The sequence below is a fragment of the Chenopodium quinoa genome, unplaced genomic scaffold, assembly GCF_001683475.1.
Source record: "Chenopodium quinoa cultivar QQ74 unplaced genomic scaffold, ASM168347v1, whole genome shotgun sequence".
Taxonomy (NCBI): domain Eukaryota; kingdom Viridiplantae; phylum Streptophyta; class Magnoliopsida; order Caryophyllales; family Amaranthaceae; genus Chenopodium; species Chenopodium quinoa.
Genome location: NW_018744991.1, coordinates 769,507 through 792,728, shown reverse-complemented (window position 1 = coordinate 792,728; position 23,222 = coordinate 769,507). Strand labels below are relative to the sequence as shown.

Here is a 23,222-nt window from a genome sequence, read left to right as displayed (position 1 = left end):
AGCGAGAGAAGTATGAAGCTAATTGTCGGCAAATTGGATATGGTTTCATTCCCTTCTCCTTTTCTTCGCTTGGGGAATTAGAGAAGAAGGCTGTTGCGTTGTTGAAGCGGTTTCAGAGGTTCTCGGCGACGCAAGACATTGGGGCTCGTGCTGCAGCTCATATCTTTAGTAGGGTAGGCTTTGCTATAGCTAGAGGAGTGGGGGCCCAAATTGTATCTCGGCTTCCCACTAATTTATTGTAGGTTGTATAATAATAATAATAATAATAATAATAATAATAATAATAATAATAATAATAATAATAATAATAATAATGAAATCTGCTTTGCTCTGCTGATCCCTGCTCTGCTATGCTCTCCTCTGCCCAGAAGCTCAAAAGAATAGGGCCTATGTCCATGTTCTCGTCACCTTATTTAAACTGAACTAAAATTATGTTTATAGATTAAAACTTATATTTACTGATTCTCTATTATATTTGAACTTTGAGGTTACCGATTAAAAATTAATTTTTATTGAACTAAAATTATTGTTTACGCCAATTTATGCATAATTTTTGTTCTCTTTAATAAACACTATAATAAAATACTTATACTGTATTATTTTGGTGAATTAAAATTATTTTACTAAATATTTTTTTTTAGGTAAAGATATTATTAGGGCATATATAAAGAATAAAATAATAAAAGTATATATAATACATTAATACTCCGTATTATTTTACTGATTTAACATAAGTACTTGTATAATTTAAATTATCTAAATTTTTTTTTATTGAAGTAGCTGTATACTTTTTTAATTTTTTTTATTAAAGTACTTGTAAACTTTAATTAATTTAAGATACGGTAAGAAATATAATATAGTCGTAGGTAATCTAGGAGCTGACAGTCCTAAGTCCTAACAAAGTGAAGCAGGCATGAGATACTAGCAGATTATTAGTTAATGTTAAATAAAACTGTAGAAGTATCTCATATGGATTTGGATATGAAATACTTTTTTTGTCGTTTTGATGTCTTTTTAGGCTACACAATTATGCATAAATTGGCTTTTTGTGTTTAAAAGAGCAACTATAGCTAGTACAACAAAGGCTCTATTCATTAGAGCTTCTAAGTAGAGCAGATTTCAGCACATCAGAACATATATTAGCAGATTATTAATACTTAGTAAAATTGGATTCAGCAGAGTAGAGCAGATTTTAACAGAGCACATCATAGTAGCTCAAAAAACAGGACCGAAAACTACTAATACTAGTAACAATTACAGGCGATTAGGCGTGCATGATGTTCTTAGATTGGTAAATTATAAATACTCCGTATGTACTTATTTAAAATATAAATATGTATATTTCATATAAAATATAAATATACACAGTATAATTTATAAATTATGTTGAAATGGTGCAATGGAGGAAGTAAAATTAGGAAGAAGAAGATCTCATTTGGATTTGCTCCCATGCATGATGCATCTTCTCTTCTTTTTAGGTGGTATTTGCCTGTACATTGCCTCCTATACCGTACTAGACCATGCGTCCATGCTTGAAATCATGATTCATGAACAATGGATATATAGTCTGTTTTTGCAAATTCTGTTATCCCCTCCAGTGACACATCCAGGATTTTTAATTAGGGGTAGCACTAAATAATAAGGGCAAAAAAAAAAAAAAATAAGAAACAAGATATTACTCGGTTTTTTTTTAAATACATCAGTATGACCGACACATTTGTCAAGACGTAATTTTGACCATTAATATCTTTAATTGTCTATTTGTAAAAATTATAAAAAAAATTATAAATGAAAGTAAACATTGTGACGAATCTAATGATATATTATATAATAACATTTATTTATTTATAATAGCAAAAAAATTAAGTCAAATATGACATGTGAATGTTGCAAAAGTCAAATTGATGCATTTAAAAAAAACGGAGTGTATTTATTTGTGGGCATGTTTTATATTATTATTATAATTATAATTATAATAATAATAATTATTATTATTAGTATTTATATATTTTTTTTAAAATGTTAGATACAAAAAGAGAGTAGAAACACTACCTATTATTCCTTTTTCATGTTTGTTATTATTTTCTATTTTTGTAAGTTGCATTATTTTCACTTGGGTCATGTTTGGTAAAAGTAGCGGTAGCGGGTATCTTTTAGCGGTTGAGTAGCGGGTAGCTGTTAAGGTAACGAGTAGCTGTCAAATAGTAATGGGTAGAGGTTAGCTGTCAAAGTAACGGTTGATAGTATGAGTATTTGGCAAAAGTAGCGGTTGCAATACTAAAATATATTAAAATTCATATAAATATTGTTTAACAAATAATTAAAAAAATTGTTAAACGCTACCCGCTATTTCTAAACGCTACTATTTTAATGTTTGAGAAAAGTTACCTAAACGCTACCTCTATCGCTAACCGCTACTAGAACCACTACCTTGCCAAACACTCTCAAATTTTTTCTAATAGTGGTTTGACTAGTAAACAGGGCCTTGGTCTACTATGACCGTTGTGAATTATAAATAAAAGAATATATAAGTAAGACATTGTTTATCAAAGTTCTATGTCGACATATGTGCTACATTTCAATGGGACATTAAAATAATAGAAGGAGTATAATTTTGTGAAAAGAAGAGTGCGTCGATAAAAAAAAATAAAAAAATTAAAAGTAATTATTTTTTTAACACGTAAAATCAACCGATTATATTATTGGCTTAATTAAACCATTTGTAATATATGGCTGTTAATTGGACTACGGAGGCTTGTAATACCTGTAAAGTTCTAAGAATTCACTTCAAGATTCCCTTGTATGGTACTGTTTATGTTGTTTTCTAATTTTAGTAGTTTTTTGCTTCTTTAATTTCAATAACAAATCACAAACATACACAAATATATTACAACCAAATATGAAAAATACATGATTCAAAAGCTTTAATGGTAAATCTATGGTAGACTAAAAAAAACTAATGATAAAAGGCCATATTTATATATAATTATAATTACGTGGTTATTTGTATAGGGTAAAATTCTATTGTTAATTGGATATTTATATTAATTATGATATCTGGTGTATTGCTATAAGTAGAATTCTATTGTCAATAAAAAAGATAGTTTTTTTTTTCAAAAGAATTATAAATTAATTTATGTATACTTTTTTTACCTTAAACAAATCTATTTAATCTAATCTAATGTGGCATCTAATCTAATTTGAATAATATCTATTTGTTGCCTACGCAGCTCGACACTTGGCGAATAAATAGCATGCCTAGTGTCGCTGTCTCGTGGTCTGGCTGCGAGACCGGCTTTATATATATATATATACATATATATATATATATATAATAATAATAATAATAATAATAATAATAATAATAATAATAATTAGCCTGTAAATATTAAACATATATTTTGGTTGATAAATTATTTTACAAATATGTATAATTTACATTCTAGTTATCAATATTTATTTTATGAGTTGAAAATAATAGATTCTACAACCACATTATTTTACAAAGTACTTGATCTGTTCTATGTTTGGTATCATATACGGTGATCAAAAAATAGTTAAAGTAAGAGAAACTATTTATTTTATGAATTGAAAATAATGGATTCTACAACTTTTTGATTTTTTATAACATAAATGAGAACCTTTAAAGATAAATAATTTTTTTAAAAAATAAGGTTAACACAAAATTAATTATGCACATATGTAACTAGAAATTAGGTGAACACAAAATTTATAAATTATAATAAGTTGATATTAAACTCGGCTTAGTATAAATTTTCCGAATATCATTTTTTTTTTAAATAATAATTTTCACTTATATATGATAAAAAGATATTAATGGAAAAAAAACTAATGATACAAGGCCATATTTATATATAATTATAATTACGTGGTTATTCGTATAGGGTAAAATTCTATTGTTAATTGGATATTTATATTAATTATGATATCTGGTGTATTGCTATAAGTAGAATTCTATTGTCAATAAAAAAGATAGTTTTTTTTTTTTCAAAAGAATTATAAATTAATTTATGTATACTTTTTTTACCTTAAACAAATCTATCTAATCTAATCTAATGTGGCATCTAATCTAATTTGAATAATATCTATTTGTTGCCTACGCAGCTCGACACTTGGCGAATAAATAGCATGCCTAGTGTTGCTGTCTCGTGGCCTGGCTGCGAGACCGGCTTTATATATATATATATATATATATATATATAATAATAATAATAATAATAATAATAATAATAATAATAATAATAATAATAATAATAATAATAATAATAATAATAATAATAATAATAATTAGCCTGTAAATATTAAACATATATTTTGGTTGATAAATTATTTTACAAATACGAATAATTTACATTCTAGTTATCAATATTTATTTTATGAGTTGAAAATAATAGATTCTACAACTACATTATTATACAAAGTACTTGATCTGTTCTATGTTTGGTATCATATACGGTGATAAAAAAATAGTTAAAGTAAGAGAAACTATTTATTTTATGAATTGAAAATAATGGATTCTACAATTTTTTGATTTTTTATAAATGATAACCTTTAAAGATAAATAATTTTCTTAAAAAATAAGGTTAACACAAAATTAATTATGCACATATGTAACTAGAAATTAGGTGAACACAAAATTTATAAATTATAATAAGTTGATATTAAACTCGTCTTAGTATAAATTTTCCGAATATCAATTTTTTTTTTAAATAATAATTTTGACTTATATATGATAAAAAGATATTAATGGTCAAAGATACACATTAGAGACCACACAAATACAAAGTAAGTCAACTTTAAAAGTCGGAAGAAGTATGATTTTTGATGATATGACTTGGTTGAATTGTTTGGTTGTTATTTTATAGTTTCATTTTATTCATAATATTTTTTCCTAAAAATCAATAATTGTACTTTCATTTTAACTTTTTTAATCCTACTTAACCGGGTTCGGTTGTTGTTGAATAAAAAAAAAAAAAAAAAAAAAAGTCACAGCTGCATGGGCTTTTATTTTACGCCCAAATCCAGCAAAATCGAGCGCAGCTGATCCACCAATCGGGCATAATACCCGTAAATATAACAAGATTTTAGTCAAAAAATTTAGCCCAAAACTCCAAACCATCCCAAAAACGGGTTGCGCAAAATTTTTATAGCTCAACTCTATCAAAATTTATAACACAGTGGGCTTTGTATATCAAATTATCAAGGCTGGATTCTATAATCATAAAGAAAATGGGCCAGTCGAATGCTTTTTTTTTTGGATATGATATGGCCTGCAAAAGAAAAACTTATGTTATGAAATGCAAATGCTAAACTACACCCAAGTGTAAAATACTTTCATCCAAAATTAATGGACACTTACCAAACCAAATATTTTGAAATGTACCAATATACTAGTAGATAAATAGATTAAATACACCTCGAGTAAGTGAGTCCTACTCCATCTCCGAGGGGGTGAAGTAAGGGGAAAATCTTTAAGTATCTACTAGTCAAACTCGGCTTCACATTTGGAATTCGAAATCCTTAATTGGCTAACTTGATTTAAAGTTAGAATAACATGCGCTTACTTTCATTTGAAGTACTACGTATAAGTTAATATATACTGACTATGAAAATTGTAGAGCTTTCGCCTTCTGTGATAAGATCCCTAACATGCATAGTCGAAACACTTTTTGTAGTAGTAAGATCCGATTCGATCGATCAACTTAAGTAAAACTCGAAGCTTTAATATAATTAATTGGGTTCCATTGTTCTTTGAGCTTTACTAATTAAGATATGATACTTTATCCTAAATATGTCTCTATGTTGGCGTTACGTTTCCACTTTGTGAAACAACTTGGATGTTGTTTGTCCAATTTTGTTAGTGGCTAAAATCATCTTTGGATCTTATCATAATTAATAATGATATTCAGTATAGATAAAGTTTATTGATTAGTCTCAATCAGTAATTGAATATTTCCAATTAGTCATTTCTCATTAGTCATTATAAGACATAATTAGTGCTAATATATTGTTAAATTGTTGGTTATTTAATGTAAGATCATGCAAAATTGTAACAGGCGCATGCATACGAGTTATAATGCATGTTTATTATGATATCTATATTATACGGAGTATATATTTAATTAGTTCAATCTGTATTATTGTTTTATCTCGTCCAATGGGACCACACCATCATTATTTGAGTGCTACTTATGGCTCCTTTTGCTTGATAGACCTAGCAAATAAACAAAATTACTGATAGATATTTGTGTATATTCTTGGTTGGTTGATAGTATTTCATTGTTCGATAGATATATTGAGTTAAAATAATACTTCAAGATATTTCAGAATTTGAAAATCAATAATCTTAAACACTATACGTGTAGTTTTAAAAGGAATTCTCGTGTGAATTTACATAGTGATACTTGTTTGGTATATTTAGCTATTACTTGAAACGCGTAATTCTAGATGAATAATGGACGGTGACTAATACTTTTTTTCAAGTTTGAGTTGAGCTCCAATGTTTTACAAACTAAGTTGTGCGTTATAGAGTCTTGTCAAGCTCGAGTTAGTGTCTAATCAAATTGAATTAAGCTCACATCATTACCCTATAAATAATGTTGATTTTCTACAATAAGAAAGTCTCATGTCAAATATACTTCATACACTCCTAATCTCCTAGAACATCAACTTTATTATAGGCTAAGATTATTGAACGTGCTGTATATTACTCCCTCTGTCTCTTATTGTCTGCTCTATTTGACTTTTTACAGTTTTCAAGACGTCGTGTTTAAACGTATATATCTCAATTTCTATACGCATGAAAATTATAAAAATTTGATATTAATAAAATATACAATGAAACGATTCTAATAAGATCCCATATTAATATATAATCACTTATAGATTAACGAGAATTTATAGTCAAAGTTTTATAAGTGTGACCCATATATTTACAATGGGGCAAAAAATAAGGAACGGAGGGAGTAATCAATAGGGATCATTAGTGACATATAAGTATTTCTTCTCTATTGCTCAAATATTTGAGATTGTAAATATTAACCAAGAAATTTTCAAATAAAATACACTTTTAATCAACTTTTTAAGGCTTCTTGAAGATTTCGGTGGGCCACGGGGTAAAATTACGATCACGTTGAAAGCCCATATATTCCCAAAAGTGGGCCGTAAATGTCTGGGATGATCTAAAGCCCACATCTTTAAGAGTCAAAATCCAATCAAAAACATTTTTTTTATTCCGTTGAAAGACGAGAAAGTAGTACAGAACAAAGATCACTAATTAAACTCGGCCAATGGAAAAAGAAAAAGGGAATTTTAATAATTAAATATGAAATTTTCTTCGTGGAGGCGTATGTACCAAGCATGGTACATCCAGCCTTTGTAAAGAGTATATAGCTGTTTTGTAAGGAACATATGTCTGTTTTGTAAAGAATATCCAGCTTTATGTTATTTTTGTATATCTAAAGAACATCCGTAATATTAATAAAAAATATGATAATATTTTGTTCATTACATTTTAATAATATATCATTTTCACTCTAAGTATATGTTCACTACATTTTAATAGTATGTTCTTTTCATTATAGCTATATGTTCGTTACATTTTTATAATATGTTCTTATTTTTTCACTCTAGGTATATGTTCATTACATTTTAATAGTATGTTTTTTTCATTATATTTCTATATTCATTATATTTCTATAATATGTTCTTTTTCGCTTTTTTTTAATGAAATGTATGTACCATGCTCACGGTACATATGCCTCTACGAACCAGATACTAAATTAAATACAATAAAAAAATACAAAAAATACTATGTATTATAAAATTAAAGTGAAAAAAGGTGTAAGAGGGGCCAACTTACTATCTCAATTCTCAAACCATCCTGTATTACAAACCGTGCAGTCACTTGTGAGTAGGGATGGCAATGAATCCGTACTCAACCCGATCTTGCAAAGTTGGACCTGACGGATCCGGTACTTAAAAACGGATTTGGATACGGGTTTGACCCAAATACCCGTATCCTAAATCTGTTTACCGGTTTTTTTTTTATTATTATTATTTTATTTTTTTTAAAATATTTTTAAGCTACAACTCTACAAGCCTAGCCTACATGATACTAAAATCTAACTCTGATTCAACCTGTAATTACAAGAGAAAACATGAAGTTGATAAGACACTATATAAACCTAACATGACCCGCTTGGATAAATTGATTAAATTATGTAATTATCTTACTTCATATATTTTACACTATTCTTGTCTTCTTGATATATTTTATGAACAACACGAAATAAACCTAAAACCAAACATGAATATGACGGTTTGTCAGCTCTAACTAAGAACTTACAAATATACATTATGTATTACACACGCCCACTTCGTCATTATAGTTGTCATATTTAGAAAATGAAATAAAAATCATTTATTATGATGCTTCCACCTTGTAGATTATTTTGACAAAAAACTTTTTCTATAAAAAAATGTTCATTACTAATTATATATTTTATTTTATTTTATATATGATGTACCCCACTACCCCATAATGAGTTTTCCACATAAACATGTACGTTCTGTATTGCTATTGTTTATCTTGTTTCTTATCCTAATTCCCAATACAAAATGAATATAGAGATTAGATGTATGTATGGGCAAACCTTCATTACATTCTTAATGGATGTTATCAAAGCATTGATTCGATAGTTGTTTTAATTTGTTCAATGTGAAATTACTTTAGAGTAAGCTAAGGTTTGTTATTTGAGCATGTTTTCAATCCAATTCAAAGTTATCAAAATTGGGATTCTACTTTAAATCGGAAGGGGTTCTCAGAATCAAATCGTAGAATCGTAAGATTCTATGGACATGCATAAGCAAGATATCATATTCAAATTTAATAAAATATATTTAAATTATGAGTTTGGAACCTAATTATTGAGTTTGGAACCTAATTAGATGTCAAACTAACAAACGGCAACAATTGGAACCATTTATAATCTATGCAAAACTATGATAATTACAAATATGGATCATAATTAATGAATGCATTAGATGGAAGAAAGTAGTGTCAAAATAATGCACTTAAATATATATATTTACAAAGTCACAAATGCAAGAACCATAATTAATTAGGTCGGGACAATATACTTTTTCCACTTAGTTTTTCTCTCATCAATTACGCCAATGTCCGAGTTACAAAAATAACCATAATAATGGGATAATAATCATTAAATAAAACGAAAGAATTGAAGAAAGGTCGGCAAGGAGTAGAATGAGAAGAGCACGAGTGAATAGATGACAAGGTAGAGTACTTCGTACTTTCGTAGTAGGAGGTGGGGGCCCAGTAAGTAGAGTGGGGTAAAAGTGTAAAATGAGCAGTCCTCACTATTTTAATTTGGCACTTTGCTTTTCAAAAGACTCATACATGAACCGTACTTTTCTTTCTCCTTCCACGATGTCTTGTTCTACGAGTACCTTATTTTGATGAATTCAGTAATGTAGGGCTCGTTCTATTTGACTTATTTTGAGTTTAGTTTAGTTTAATTCAATTCATTTCAATTTTGAGTGTATTACTGATTACGAAAATGAAGCATGCATTTTCAAAATTAAAAAAAAATTGGGTATGCTTACTGTTGAAGTTCATCAATTGAACTTCATTCTGGAAGAACTTTCCAGAAAACTGAAAAAAAATAGAGGGGAAAAGAAACTTGAAGAAGAAGAAAGAAGTTTGTTATTGATTGAATGAGAATATTACAGTAGAAAATTGGTATTTATACTAGAGTTAGTTACATAATTCAGATAAGCAGTAACAACTTTTCTAAAAGAATAACTAACTAATGGCTGAGCTGTAAAATTGCTAACTCTGCTGCTTCATTATGCTGATGTGGCTGCTGACTCGAGGTGTGTACTCCAACACTTACAATAATTCTCTCTTTGCTAATTTGACATCAAATTGAGCACAATGATCAGGCTTCAGTTATTTAACCTGATACGTCTTACATTAAAATGTACTCCGTATAATGTATATTGTTGTCCTATTTCAAGACTCACTGAACTGGTACGTAATATTGGCTCTCCATTAGTCCATTTTGTTGTACCAGCACCACTACAATAAATACGGAGTATGAATCTACAATGTATTCGGTAGTTGTCGTATGGTTGGACACAAGAAATTATAGTCCCTTGTCACATTTACCAGACACCAGAATTTTGGTGTTTGTGAATTGTGATAACTGATAATACGTTACTTCGTATTATATTATATTATATTATATTGATGACTACTCCGTAAGCCCGTACTACTACATTAAAATCTCTCTTTCTTCCTCTTTATTGTCAAAGGTAACACCAAGATGGATTAAGTAATACTACTGTGTTTAAAGGTACCGTTTTATTTACTACTACTAAATTTTCACCTAACACGCTTAAGCAAGGCAGTAACCAAGGTGACTTATTACTGTTATTCCATATTAAACTTTCACTAATTTAGATTTTAATTTTTTTTTTGAACAATAATTTGGATTTTAATTGTAGATCAAACTACGCGGCTTTAACTATTAATAAATGAAAAACTTATGCTTGTATACATGCACATACTACTCCTGTATTTTTTTTTGACAAATTTCATGATTCATGAGTCTCTATATAAGAATATAGAAGCCAATCCCCAGGCATCCTGGAATGACTATATATAGTAATTCCTTGATACTCTCTTTAAAATGTCTATTAAGGAAGTAATTACAAGATTGCTTTGCATTCCATGATCCAAGAATTTACATAATAACATGACTTTTAGATGCTTCTAAATAACTAAACAATTTTTTTCCTCCTTAATTAAAACAAGCTAAGGCCTAGAATGCTAATTACGTAGTATTAGGTGTTGAATTAAGCCTTTTTCTTTTTTTTTTTTTTTTTTTTTTTTTTTGTTGCAACTTTACATGCAATTTAAATGAGTTTAAATTCAATTTTTTTTTTATTAAACATATAAAAAAAAAAAAATCACCAAGTCATCAGAAAACTATTAGGCTATTAGCTATAAATTCTATAATATTGATTTGGGTAAGTTACCAAATTTCATAGATCAGTTAGATCATCATCAGTCGTCACACATATATTTTTCCTTTTATTATGTGCTTAAAATCTTACTCCCTTCATCCCTTATTTTTTTACGCTATATCCGTATTATATTATCATAGTGTACAATACATCTGGCCAGTGGCAGATCCAGGATTTCCGAGATAGTGTGTCACCATCAATTATTGATCATTTGTGAAAGTACAATTTTTTTTTTCCATGTCTTGTTCATAATTAATTTCAATCCAAAGATTATATATATATATATATATATATATATATATATATATATATATATATATATATATATATATATATTTCACCAAATTGATTTCAATCTAAAAATAGGACACAAAAATTCATACCACAACCAAATACAGTACTTAAGAATTCAATTTTACAAGTCGAAAATACCACAAATAACATGTTATAAACAAATGGTACAATAAAATTATTATATTGAATTAACTTTATGATTTTTTCATTAATTGATAAGCTTTATGGGGAAATATTAAAATTGGTTGTACAAATATAAAATATAAAAAGGGAAAAAAAATTATTAAAAAATTATGCAAAAAAAAGTGAGATAACTTAAGAGACCAGTTATTAAATATAATTGGTCTCTTTAATGAAAAAAGAAAGTAGCGCAAAAAAATTGCGAAATGCAATAGCAGCATTAAAGAGATCGCCTATCTTAATAATAGGTCTCTTTGATATTGTTTGTTGTTACCAATAGCAGCATCAAAGAGACCACCTATCTATAATAAGGGGTCTCTTTAATATTTTATTTTTTAAATAAATACTGTGTCACCGGACCCACTATGACTAAAGGTGGGTCCGCCCCTGCATCTGGCAGAATTTGGTGGTACCACGATATATTATGTATTGTGGACCAATGGATGATGAGTTGGTAAAAGCCATGGTGGTATTGAATAGAGTTCGTGCATGTGGTACTGTGGTAGTATGGGTGAGGTACTGGAAAGACAAGCAATATGACAAATTATTGAGATGCACTCATTATATTTGAAGGAAACATATTGAAGGTAGGGTTGTGCACTTGTGCATGGGTCAAATACATGGATTAATATTTAATATCGTTATGTTATACTGTATTGAGTATTCAACAACTTAAAAAAACAATACTCGTACCCTATTCAAGGTTCAAGTACCCAAATTTTCAAATCAAATATTAAATGAAGTGATTAAAATTGGAAAATTCATGCGCGAACATATATAAGAATTACTCACGCCTTCTTCAAATACAATATGATAAATTATGTGTATATAAGCCTTACAATATTTACAATAATTTTCTAAAATTGCAAAATGTAGATGTTAAAACAACTTTTATAATCAAAACAATTAATTTTAAGCATGCTCAAGCATAACTCCAACTCTACCGTATCGTTACATGCTTGATGTAAACAATTTGTTTGCTGTCTTTACATTGTTTTTAGGTAGCCTGAGGCCTTCATAGTTTGATTTTGTGCTATAATTATTCGGATCAAAGAATTTATGAAAATTCCTAAACTTCACCTTAAGAATCTAGACCACCTTTCAAATTATCTGAAAATTGAGTTTACAGTCCTAAATATTAATAAAATCCTAGTAATCCGAGGGAAAATATATCCCTACAAAAGAAAAGAAGCCTCGTTACATAAATAAACCGCAAAATTTAACTAACAATTCACTAATGGATGCTATAGTTTGAGATGGGGATGAGGGGAAGAAAAGAATCATAAAAAATAATTACACCTCATACTTATTACATGAGTCTAAATTTACACCTCATACTAATTTATTTCGTTTTTGGGGTTTTACCTGAGTCTAAATTCACATTTTTTACATTAGTCTAAATTTTTATGATTCACATTGTTAAACTCAGGCGACATTTAGATCAAAATTTCTATTTTTTTTCCGACAAACACTTTAAAAACCCTAATTTATTTCATTTTTGTGTTTTTAAATGCACTTTTCTCTTAAAAATTTGCTGAATTCCGATACCAAATTTATTTCCAACCCCTTTATAATTTTTTTTTTGTTAATAAAGGGTAGGAAAATTAAGTAAAAATTAATATTTAAACTTTTGTTTTCTTCAAATTGTAATTTTTGTAAAAAAAAGGTTGGAAAATTAATTTTTTTTTAAAAAAACCACGGAAAACGAACTAAATTAAGCATTCGCGAGTAGGTTGTCGGAAATTTCTGTGTTTTTTGGGTTAACTGTCGCCTGAGATTAATTTTTTTTTTTTTACCAATTTGTCGATTGGGGTTAGCTTTTTTTACCACATTGTCGCCGAATTTATTTATTTTTTTTACCAAATTGTCGCTAAGGGTCTTTTTTATGTAATTTACCAATCTGGTTAGTTGGCCCCCTAAATATCTTACATTTTGTGGCCAATTGACCAGGTTGGTAAATAAAAAAGATCCCTAGTGACAATTTGGTAAAAAAATAACTTCGGCGACAATATGGTAAAAAAAGTGAACTTCAAGCGACAATTTGGTAAAAAAATTAATTGCAGGCGACATTTAGACAAAAAAATCTAATTTTTTTCCGATAAAGTCTTCAAATTTTCTAATTCAATTTGTTATTGTATTTTTTTTAATTATTTTTTCCATTTTAAAATTTAAATTAATATGTCATCTTCTTTTATTTTGCTAAATCCCGATATCAAATTTATTTCCAACCCATTTTTAAAAAAAATTGATAATAAGGGGTAGGAAAATTACGTGAAAATTAATATTTAAACAATATTTTTTGTTCAAATTGTTAATTCAGAAAAAGAGGTTAGAAAATTAGGTACGAAAACCACGAAAAAACGAACTAAATTACGTATTTGCAAGTAGTTTGTCGGAATTTTTTTTTATATTTTGGGTTAATTGTCGCCTGAGATGATTTTTTTTTTACCAAATTGTCATTTAAGGTTAGCTTTTTTTTTTTTTTTTATTTTTTTTTTACCAAATTGTCACCGAAGCTATTTTATTTACCAAATTGTCGCTAAGAGTCTTTTTTATTTACCAATTTGGTCAATTGCCCTACATTTTGTAATGATTTTTGTTAAAATACATATTCTTATAAATCTAATAAGGTCTTAGCTCAGTTGATACATTTATCCCTATGATTAAGCGAATTTATGTTCAAAGTTTACTTAATTTAAACAATCATATCACATCAAATCAAATCAGAAAAAATAAGTTCAGATTAAATAATACTAGGCGGGCTAAAAAATACACATAGCCTAATTTCTTGCATCAACTTAACACATATTTAAACCTCACTTATTTAAATACTTGTATGTATCCATCATCTAAAGACTATAAAACCATCTCCAATGGTGAGATTCATTGGAGTTTTTTTTGGAGAGAGAGAGTATTTTTTGTAAATGATACCAATAAGTTAGTATCTAAACTTAGATACTCCAAAAGAAGAGTAAATACAAAAACAAGGTACTGATGTTTGGCAAAAGTTGCAAACAAGGTACTCAAGTTTCAAAAGTTGCAAACAAGGTATTGAAACCTTGGCTGGAGGTAAAAAATCTGGTGGTTACCTGTTCCAACCGGTTACCTCAATTGAAAGCTTAAAAAAAAGAAAAGAAAAAAAGAAAAGCTGAGCTGTAGCATCGGAAAACGAAAAACCATCAATTCCTTCTGACGTTGGCGCGAGAATTGGAAAGGTTAATGCCTTTTTATTCTTTCCTTCCCCCCATTGGCTTCCATCACCATTTCCCCTTTTCTAGAAAAAAACAGAGCTCTTTCAAAAACAAAAAATTCTCTTCCTTCCTCTTTAAGAATCGCCATTAATGTGGGATTGTGGTAGAGAATCTAAGCACGCCAAAGTACAACAACTGAATTATGAAGGTATATTCCTATTTTTTGTCTTCTTCTTCATTTCGCCATTAATGGGTTTGAGGGTACTGAATTATAGGTTTTTTATTTTTTTTTTATTTTTATGGTTTTGCTTATTTTTTTTGGTCATCATGTGCTATATTGTGTTTGATTCTTTGTTGTGGTGGCTGATCATGAATTTAGGATAATTTTTGGGTATAAATTGGGGGAATTGTCTAGGGTGTTTTGATGAAACAGGGGGGTTTTCGAAAACGTAACAAACCTTGACTAACTCCATCACTTGGCCTAGGTATGGACGCTCTGTCAAATGCTCACCCCATCTTCAGCAACCCCGACCTCCTTTGCCTCCACATCTTCTCGAAGGTCGACTGGCTCAATCGGGAGAATGTAGTATAGAGAAGGTCTGCAAGAAGTGGAGGTTGTGGTGGTACACTCGCCACTTGGCCAACCTCCAACCCTTTCATGGGCCCAGGGCCCCAATTAATGAGTGGGTTTTCAATGATCTCATCTACAATGTCGGGCGGGACCTTCATGCCTGGCTCAACAAGGACATGACAACTTACTTTGATGGGTTTCCATTACTTTTTAAGGAGGAGCAGTAGGTTGTCCTGCTAGGTGGGGAGGGGGGGCCTAACTAGGTGCAGCTTGTTGGTTTTTGTTGTGAGAAGCTGCTTGTATAAAGTTTTTTTAGTTTATCCTGAAATGTAGTTGTTTATGGTAGGTTTAAGTTGTTGATGGTAGGATTGCAATGTCATGGAAGGGTAGTTTTTGTATGTGACAAATCAATAATCATCTTTTGGGATTTGTCACTGCCATGACATTGCTTAGTAATTAGAAATTGGCTTGGCTTGTATAGCCATTTTGTAATGGATCAAATATATATATATATATATATATATATATATATATATATATATATATATATATATATAATTGAAGCAAATGACACAATAATATTGGCTTTACTAAGTTACACTTTTTACAAATCGGCAAATAATATGGATGATTTAAGGCCTTGTTTAGTTGTACACCATGGTGGGGTATGGGTAGATGGGGAAGAAATGTACTATAGGGGTGGTAGGATCAATGTTTTTGATGATATCCCTCACACAGTTGATAGCTCATATGTGAAGCAACTCATAGACTCTTTGGGATACACTGATATTGTGAAACTTCACTTCTTGGATCCTAGGAAAACTATGCAAGATGGAATAAGGTTTTTAGGCTTTGACAATAGGACCTTTGACCCATTTCTGTCCATGTTGTTGGAGTTCAGAGTGATACATTTTTACTCAAAACATGAATTGGGCATGCCAACACACTTCAATGTAGGCAATGCTGGCCAAGGGTCTTTCATGGCTCTTTTGACTGGTGTTGGTGCTGGATGCTCTACACCTAGGATTAATAAAGATGTTTAATATGATTATGACAGTAAGGGGACTAATGAAGATGATGTGGAGTTTGTTAGTTCTAGGGACAAACTAACTCAGGAAAAGAAAGATGAACTAGAGTTTGAAGATAAGCTGGTTATGTTGCAAAGGATTGCAGATTCTAAAGGAAAAGAAATGAACATGTTTGGAGATGATTGGGAAGGGTTGAGTGATGAAGATAGTCCTAGTGATTCTTAAGATGAAGAGGATCATGGTTACCTCATTGCACCTAAAAAAGGGAAAAAGGCAAGAGAAGTGAGGGCATGTGAGAGAACTCAATCTGATTTCTTTTTAGGTGAGAATGCCGTGATGTTCAGAAAAGCTTGACTGACTACAGCATTGGGTCTGAGAGGAATATAAAGTATTATAGAAATGATCCTAACAGGGTGGGTGATAAGTGTAGGCAGCATGACAAAGGTTGCCCTTGGAAAATATGGGCTTCTTGGGAGAAAGACGAAAGAAATTTTGTTGTCAAATCTCACATAGGTGAGCACACTTGTGGCAAGGCAGTAAAAGTTAAGGGAATGACATTTACTTGGATTGCTACCAATTATGCAAATTGGTTTAGAGTAAACCCCTACATGAAAGTACATGATATCAGGGAGTCAATATGGCTGGAAAAAGGAATTAGGGTGAGCAAGTTCTTGGCTTACAGGGATAGGAAGAAGGGTTAGGCCCTGATTGTTGGTGAGTACCAAGAGCAATATGCTTTGCTTCCTAGGTATGCTGTAGAAATTTTAAGGAGTAACAGAGGGAATACAGTTAAGTTGCAAATGAGTGCTAATGTTTTTGAGAGATTGTATTTGTGTTTTGAAGCATTGAAAAAAGGGTTTAAGGCTGGTTGTAGGCCCTTTATCTCTCTAGATGGATACTTCCTTAAAAGCCCTTTTGGGGGGAAACTACTTGCTGCTGTAGGGAGGGATGGAAACAACCAAATGTTATCCTTAGCATGGGCTGTTGTTGAAGTAGAGAGCACTGATAGTTGGACATGGTTCCTGTCTCTACTTGGTGATGATTTAGAGACAACTATAGGGGCTGGTTACACATTCATATCTGACCAGCAGAAGGGGTTGCTAGCAGCAGTGTCTGGTGTGTTCCCAAAAGCTGAAACCAGGGTGTGTGTTAGGCATGTTTACTGCAACTTCAAAGGGATTTTTGGTGGGGGCCTAGAATTCAGAAAATAATTTTGGATAACAGCAAAAAGTAGCACTAAGAATGAATTTTTCAAAAACATTGAAGTGATGAGAGCCATTTCTGCAGATACTGCTGAAGATTTGCTGAAAAGAAAATACAAGAAATGGTGCAGGGCTTTCTACACTCCAATGTCATATTGTGATAGTGTTGATAACAACATGAGTGAGGTTTTTAATGCCTATATTCTGACCTCCAGGCATAAGCCAATCATTACAATGCTTGAGGATATCAGGGAGGGGTTAATGGAGAGACTACACATAAAAAGAGATGAGATTGAAAAGAAAACAATCATGCTGTGCCCAAGGATACAACATAGATTAGAAAAGAACAAGATTTGGGCTAGGGGCTAGAATGCTTTCTGGGATGGGGCCTTTTGCTATGGGGTGAGACAGGATGCCACACAGGAGAAATTTGTTGTTAACTTGCAGGACAGGACTTGCAGCTGCAATGCTTGGCAAGTTAGTGGCATTCCATGCAAGCATGATGTGGTTGCTATTTGAAATAAGGTGGACCAATTAAAACACTATGTCAATGACTATTTTAGTAAGGAGAAGTACATGAAAGCATATGACTTCATGCTAGAGCCTTTGAATGGTCCTCAAGAATGGCCACAAGCTGATTCCCTTGTGATCCCACCTAAATTGAAAAAGGTGCAGGGTAGACCTAAGGCTAAGAGGAAATATCAAGCTGGGGAGACCACAGCTACTGGTAAGCTGAGGATATCAGGATATCCTCAGACCTACAGCTTATGTGGCTTGAAGGACCATAACAAAAGGGGATGCAAGAATGCTCCAAGAGAAGAAAGCCAGCACACACCCACACTAGAAGTGCCAGCAACTCCTGCAGATGCAACTAATACATCTGTTCCCATGCATATGAGAGGATTTGGGGTCTACACATACTCTAATGGCTATCAAAGAGTTGCGTCGGTAAGTATCTCTTACTTATTCATCTGCATTTGCTAATTTTTGAAAATTATTGCATACTACTAACTTCTATTTTGGCGTTTGTGGCAAATGAGCCCCATAACTTAAGGCAAAATAGCCCCCTAAATACTAATAACAACAAATTAACCCCACTACTTTTTAAACCGTGCAATTTATCTAAATACATAAAACAAACCGGAAAACAACTACTACGTATTTTTTCCCCCAAATAAATACTGTACACGTATATTTTATGCTAATATAGTTCATGACATCTGTATCCCCACTACAAGAAAACAGCTGGATTCCGACAGAAAAATTCCGTCGGAAACATAGGAAATTCAGTCGGAATCAGGCTTTCCGACGGAATTCCGTCGGAGTTGGTCTGTCGTAACAGCCCTTGTCGGAAATTCGACCTTTTCCGGTGAAAATTCCGTCGGAAGGCGGTCTTCCGACGGATCTAATTCTGTCGGCGCTGTTTTTGACTTTATTAGAAATTCTGTCGCAAATTTCCAATGGAATTTTCCGTCGCATGAGGATTATTCCAACGGAAAATTCCGTCGAAAAGTTAGTAAAAAAAAAAAACAGACCCCCACCCCACCCTGCCCAGACCACCCCCACCCATTCCCACACCCAGCGCCACCAGCAGCCCACCTCAGTTCCTGCCCCCCTACCCCCCTAACTACCCCCTACCCACCCACACCACCCCCGCCCCCCTGAATACCCACCCACACCACCCCCTGCCCCCCTGAATACCCACCCACACGCCTACGTTACCACCAGCAGCCCACCCACACCATGCCTAGCCCTACACCACCCAACCACCTCCACCTATACCACATTCCGACAGCCACCACACCCACCTAGACCACCGCAACCCAAAATAAAAAAAAAACAAAAACAAAAATAGATCTAATACAAAATTTAATATACAGAATCAAAATCCAAAAAAATAAAAAAAAAGCAAAAACAGATCCAATACTCAAACTCAAAAATTGAATATACAAAATAATCGGCCAAAAAAATCAAAAATTGAAAATAAAAGCAAAAAAAAAACCAAATCACAAATAAACCCACGAATTCAAAATTAACTCACAGTACAAAATAAAAATAAACATACCTTTTAATTTGAACTTTCTTCTTTATTGGGTTTAAATGGTCAAACTCGACCATGAAAATTCCAGATCTGGAATTTTCAAGGTCGAGTTTGAACAAAAAAACCATTATTTTTGAATGAGTGGTGGTGGTGTACGGTGAGCCGGTGCTGGTGGAGCTGTTGGGTGAGCACGGTGCTGGTGGTGGTTTGAATGCGAGTGGTGGTGGTGTACGGTGAGCACGATAGTGCTAGTGGTGGTGTACCGTGGTGGTGGTCGTGTACGTGCTGGTGGTGGGAGGAGAGGAGGGAGAAGGGCGAGGAGATGAGAGGAGGGAGAAGGGTGAGGAGAGGAGTGAGGAGGGAGGAGATGAGAGGAGAGGACGGAGAAGATAGGAAGGAATGGAGGAGTGAGAAAATAGGAAGGAAGAGAAGGAGAAAAACGGTGAAATAGAAATGGAGGAGTGAGAAAAACCGGGTTTTAAATGTAGGTTTTTTATTTTTTATTTTTTTTTGGGTAACCTGAATTCCGACGGAATATTATGTCGGAACTACTATTTTCCGACGGAATTTTCCGACAGATTTAATTCCGCCGGAAACTTTGTGTTTCCGACGGAATACTCCGTCGGAACCTTCCGACGGATTTTAATTCCGTCGGAAAATTAATATTCCGATGGAATATTCCGTGGGAAAGCCCATAAATTCCAACGGATTTTAATTCCGTAGGAAATTCCGACGGATTTATTTTCCGTCGGAAATAGGCCTATTTCTTGTAGTGCCCATTATTCTCATCTTACTTACTTTTGGTCTTCATCTTCGTCAATTCTAAGACTCAAATTTCTCCCTCTACCCACCATTTCCCATTTTTTTCTCTCTCATCTCAATGGCAAATTATCTTCCAATTTAAGTACAAATTAAAGTAGCTAATATAATGAGAGGAAGAATTGGGTTGTTTACGAATCCTATTAGTACTCAATATTCACTATCACCTTCTACCTTAGCTTTCAAAGAATTTATTTAGAACTTCCAGTACTTTCCCATCGCCAAAGCCATCGTCGACCGGGGCTCCAACCAACATAGCACAGCTAGGGACTACAATTGCAAAGTTATTGGTTCTTTTTCATCAAACTAAATGTTCAAAGGTAATACTCATTTGTCAATTACTTGTTAATCAAGTTCATATTTTATCTTATTATGAATGTTGTAAGTTTATTTGTTAATTGATTTACAGACTGAAATAGTTGCACAATTTCACGTATGAAAGCTGATTGAGCATTAGATTGGAATATGGATGATAATTATTAGTAACTTTTTTTTTGGGTATATATGGGAAATTTCCCACTTTATTTTGCATCTTGTTGCAAGTTAGTTTCTAGAATAGTCACTAAATTTAATTAGTTTAGTCTATAACCAATAAATATTAAATCAATTACACTAAAAACACTTTATTCCAAAAAAATTAAATAAAAAAAAATACAATTTAACACAATAGAGTAACCAAGACCAAAATTCTGTCTCATATAGAAGCATACCAATGCTAACTAAGAAGTGGCATCAGCATATATGTCACTTTTGTGTAGCACCGTTAACTCTTTATGGGCATGTTGTAATTTTATGGCCAGGTTCTTTGCAACTAGAGCACAATTGTTTACCACTTTTAACAACCCTACACAAATGTGTTTTCCGTTTACCTTCTCCATATGCCTTATTTCTCTTATTTGCGGGTCTCCCATGTTTCACTCGGGGGTCACTTGGTGAGATTGGACCTTCATCAATTTTCTCCCATAGTGCTTGTCCATTAATGGGCTCTAAAGAAAATGAATATGCAGCTTCGTATGTGTCCTTATTGTACCAACAAGATACATAATTCTCAGGGGTTTCATTCTTAGCACATAATGCAGTTGTTGCATGCTCACATGGGATCCCATACAAATCCCAATATCTACATGCACAATTCTTCTTATCTAATCGAACTGCATATGATATGTTGCTGTTATGAGTATGTTGCACCTCGTATGCATCTTTTTTGGCCTCGATAGGCCTCCAATTTCTGATAGCTTGTCTAAAATCATTTAACTTTAGTCGAACTCTAGGGGCAACAATGCTAACACATTTAGCTGCTTGCGCTTTCTTATCCACCATTCTAGACATAACTTATCTTCTTATTTCTTCTAGCATTGTTAATATTGGTTTTTCCCTAGCTTCAAGGATCCATGAGTTAAATGTTTCCGCCATATTGTTACAAGTAACATCAGTACATGCCCAAGTCTTAAAAAAGCATCTGCAAAAATTCTTCATATTTCTTGCACACATCTCCTCATAAGCTTTTGACCTTTGCTTTTGCAGTTCCTTCATAGCATTTTCAAAGTCAATTTGAGTTTATAATTTCACAGCCCTCTAGTATAATTTGCGTAAAGGTGCCCCTTTGATAATCTTGGTCCAATTTGTGAATATGTGCCTAGCACATAACCTGTGCTCAACTTCGGGGAGAAGTCGTGGTATGACAGACAATAATCCCTGTGATAGACAATATATTAGATGTACAAAAATGAACTTAACCATGAACTATGGAAGCTCTAAAAAATAAACATTTTGCCAAGGAAAAAGACAATATATTTTAAATAATATTTATCTTAACTAATGAAGAGGTTAAACTTATATTTAAATATACCTTTTGTTGATCTGATAACAAAGTCCATCCCTTGCCATCTTGCATTTTGAGATCTTCTATAAGATGTTTAAGAAACCAAGACCAACTTTCTTTGGATTCAGTCTCTATAATTACCCAAGCGACCATAAACATTTGATTATTTGCATCCCTTGCTGTAACACTAAGTAGCTCACCCTTACAATATCCTTTAAAGAATGCTCCATCAAGGCCGAGAAACCTTCTACACCCATGGAGGAATTCTTGTCTCAAAGCAGCAAAATTGATGTAGAACATATGAAATTGAGGTTCTAAACGTGAAATATGTGGTTTTAAAGATAAGAACAAACTAGGACCTACATTAGAAGCCTTCAACTCATGCATGTAACTTCTGAGAAATTCATATTGTTTTTCAACAACCTTTGCACATGCAGATAAGACATATTTTTTGGCTCTTGCAGCTTGCCACTTATTAATCTTCACACCATAGGTGTCTTCTACATCTTGAACAAACAATTTTAGCTTCCAAGTAGGATGTTTTAGAAGCTTTTCTTGGTATTCCTCGGCAAGAAAGTTTGCATGTACCCTTTTATTCCTCATAGTGGGTGTGCAATTGTGAACATTTTTTAAAAATCGGATTTGTAAACATCCAAACTCTTTTGTATACCTCGCACTGAGCTTCCAACAACACCCACTCTCATAAAACTTGCATTTCACAAGTAGTCTTTGCGGTTCATTATGGCAATAGTTCCATGCCCTGTGGGTTTGGCAACTATATTGGATGAGTGCTTTTTTTTAATACGTCTACATTTTGGAATAATTGCCCTAACTCTATTTGAACAGACCTTAATGGAGTATTAGGATCATATAGAGGCCAATCACATTTCTGTAAAACTTCAGGATCCTCCTCGTCATCGCTACGACTAAGTGGACTTTCATCCTCAGAATCTATTTCACTTCCATCCATGTCATGCTCATCTTGGTCTACATATTCATCTACA

At 32.1% G+C, this 23,222-nt stretch overlaps 1 protein-coding gene across 1 annotated transcript; it reads right to left on the bottom strand.

Annotated features, from left to right (window-relative positions):
• Positions 1–21,167: 21,167 nt before the first annotated feature.
• LOC110706753 lies at positions 21,168–21,716 on the bottom strand. Its single transcript, XM_021884709.1, has one exon. The coding sequence runs from the start codon at positions 21,714–21,716 to the stop codon at positions 21,168–21,170; it is 549 nt and encodes a 182-aa protein (XP_021740401.1).
• Between the last annotated feature and the right edge of the window lie 1,506 nt (positions 21,717–23,222).

Coding starts and splice junctions, on each gene's coding strand:
- LOC110706753 (XM_021884709.1), bottom strand. CDS start 21,716: ATGGTGGATAAGAAAGCGCAAGCAGCTAAATGTGTTAGCATTGTTGCC.